Source organism: Pteropus medius, unplaced genomic scaffold (assembly GCF_902729225.1).
Source record: "Pteropus medius unplaced genomic scaffold, Ma_sr-lr_union100, whole genome shotgun sequence".
NCBI classification, from domain to species: Eukaryota; Metazoa; Chordata; class Mammalia; order Chiroptera; family Pteropodidae; genus Pteropus; species Pteropus medius.
The window spans coordinates 1,202,099-1,204,102 of NW_024352784.1; the positions used below are offsets into that span (position 1 = coordinate 1,202,099).

General features: G+C 41.2%; 1 protein-coding gene across 1 annotated transcript; it reads left to right on the plus strand.

Annotated features, from left to right (window-relative positions):
* Positions 1–962: 962 nt before the first annotated feature.
* Positions 963–1,450, plus strand: LOC120590476 (hemoglobin subunit epsilon-1-like). The gene is made up of 2 exons (XM_039848290.1): positions 963–1,057; positions 1,180–1,450. Exons 1-2 carry the CDS (start codon positions 966–968, stop codon positions 1,448–1,450), a joined length of 363 nt encoding a protein of 120 aa, XP_039704224.1. The 5' UTR covers positions 963–965.
* The last annotated feature ends 554 nt before the right edge of the window (positions 1,451–2,004 follow it).

A 2,004-nucleotide genomic window follows, 5' to 3' on the forward strand; every position in this document is an offset into this window, starting at 1 on the left:
CCTCTGACATCAATGGCTACAACAAACATTAAACAGACTCCAATTCCTAGCCTGATTAACATTGATTTATTTCTCAGTTTGATCAGAAAGCTTAGTTTTAAATAATTTCAGACAAAAAATAATAATAATTTCAGACTCCTCAGCTGTCTCATTAATGTAAAGATGTATAAGTAGGACAGAAAATCAAGAAGAGAGCCCAGAGCAATCTCCTCCAAATAGCCCTGTAGTCACAGAGAAATGGACAAAGAGAAGGTACCCGAGAAGTGCGGGATATAAGTTTATTCTGTCCATCCTCTCTGTGAAATCACCCTCAGGTATTGTACGTTAGGTCCTAGTCCTATTTTGGATCCCTTGCTACTCTGTTCACCTTCCTGAAGTAATCATGTATGTGTTTTGTTTCCTTCAGAAAACTAAGAACCAGAGGCTTGGTTATATGTCACTCCTTAAGAGAACTAGAACTGGTTGAGATTCTGGCACAAATGCATTTTTCTTGACCCTATTCTTGTCCTTGTCACCATCTTTAACCCAAATATTAACTGTTTTGACTGGAACTCTTTCCTTATCTTGGGCTTAGCTCCTCTCTATGGGTCTCCCTTGGAGAAGGAAAATGGGAGAGTTGGAAGTCATCCTAGAGGATGACATGGGAAGACAAGTGGGGAATGAATAAAAAATTGTGTTGAAGATGAAGGAAGAGTCAACAAAGGAATGATGTCGGAGTCAACAAAGGAAAGATGTCTCAGGAACCAAATAGATTATCACAAACCAGCATTCTTCATTGCTGACCCTTTCCTGACCTGTCTCCACCCCTGAGGGACACAGTTCAGGCTTGACCAATGATTTCCAAGTACTGCAGGGGACAAGATGCCAGAATATCAGCCGTAAAGAATAAAAGGCCACCCCTCCAGCAGCAGACTTACCTGCTCCTAACACTTCTGTGATCACCATAAGCTCTCAGACCTGACATCATGGTGCATTTTACTGGTGAAGAGAAGGCTGCTATCACTAATGTGTGGGGCAAAGTGAATGTTGAAGAGGCTGGAGGCGAGGCCCTGGGCAGGTAGGAACTGGGGTTCAATGCATGGGAGAGGATGGTGAATATATGCATGAAAAACTGACTAGGAAAATCTTTTAAGATTTTTGTAAGTCTGATCTTCCATTTGCCACGGTTACATCTCATAGGCTCTTGGTTGTCTACCCCTGGACTCAGAGGTTCTTTGACAACTTTGGCAACCTGTCCTCTGCCTCTGCCATAATGGGCAACCCCAAGGTCAAGGCCCATGGCAAGAAGGTGCTGACCTCCTTTGGAGATGCTATTAAGAACTTAGACAACCTCAAAAGTGCCTTTGCTAAGTTGAGTGAGCTGCACTGTGACAAGCTGCATGTGGATCCTGAGAACTTCAGGGTGAGTTCAAGAAATGTTCATGTTCTCTTTTTGTTTTTTTCACTTTGAGACAAGAATAAAAGTAGAGTCTTTGATTGGGAAAACTAACGAAGATCTCAGAAATTATGGGTTATGGTGTTAGGAGGGCAGATCTCCAGTGGGCATAACCAAGGCCACCTTGATTCAGGAATAGTGATAATAAAGAGTGGCAGGTAGCCTGAGTTTGCTTAAAACTTTTCAGAAACTTTTATCAGAACTGGATGTGTTTATCGTAGAGAACAACATCAAAGAACAGCAAGCTTGTTTAAGGAGGAATGGAATTTGGCTTTTGGTAGATAAAGGCCTTTCTCAAGAAAGAGAAAATGCCTTCCTTATTTTTTGTGGTTCCTGATGACTAAAGTTTAGGAAGAAATTTTGGAGAAAAACATTTTAGACAGAATGTCTCAAAAATACAACTTTTTAAAAATGTGTTCAATTACTTGATGGTATTGTGACCAAGTGGAGGCTTGTACTAGCATTGGTTGGAGACTTTAACTAATGCACTCTGAGAGCCCATGAAGCTCTGAAATCCTCTGAGTACAGGAATTAGACAATTGAGAGAGGAAGGGAGAGGCAAATAAAAA

Bases quoted from the DNA above. Each gene is read 5' to 3' on its own strand.
- LOC120590476 (XM_039848290.1), top strand. From the start codon at position 966: ATGGTGCATTTTACTGGTGAAGAGAAGGCTGCTATCACTAATGTGTGG. The intron at 1,058-1,179 runs GTAGGAACTGGG...TACATCTCATAG, and splicing joins GGAGGCGAGGCCCTGGGCAG to GCTCTTGGTTGTCTACCCCT.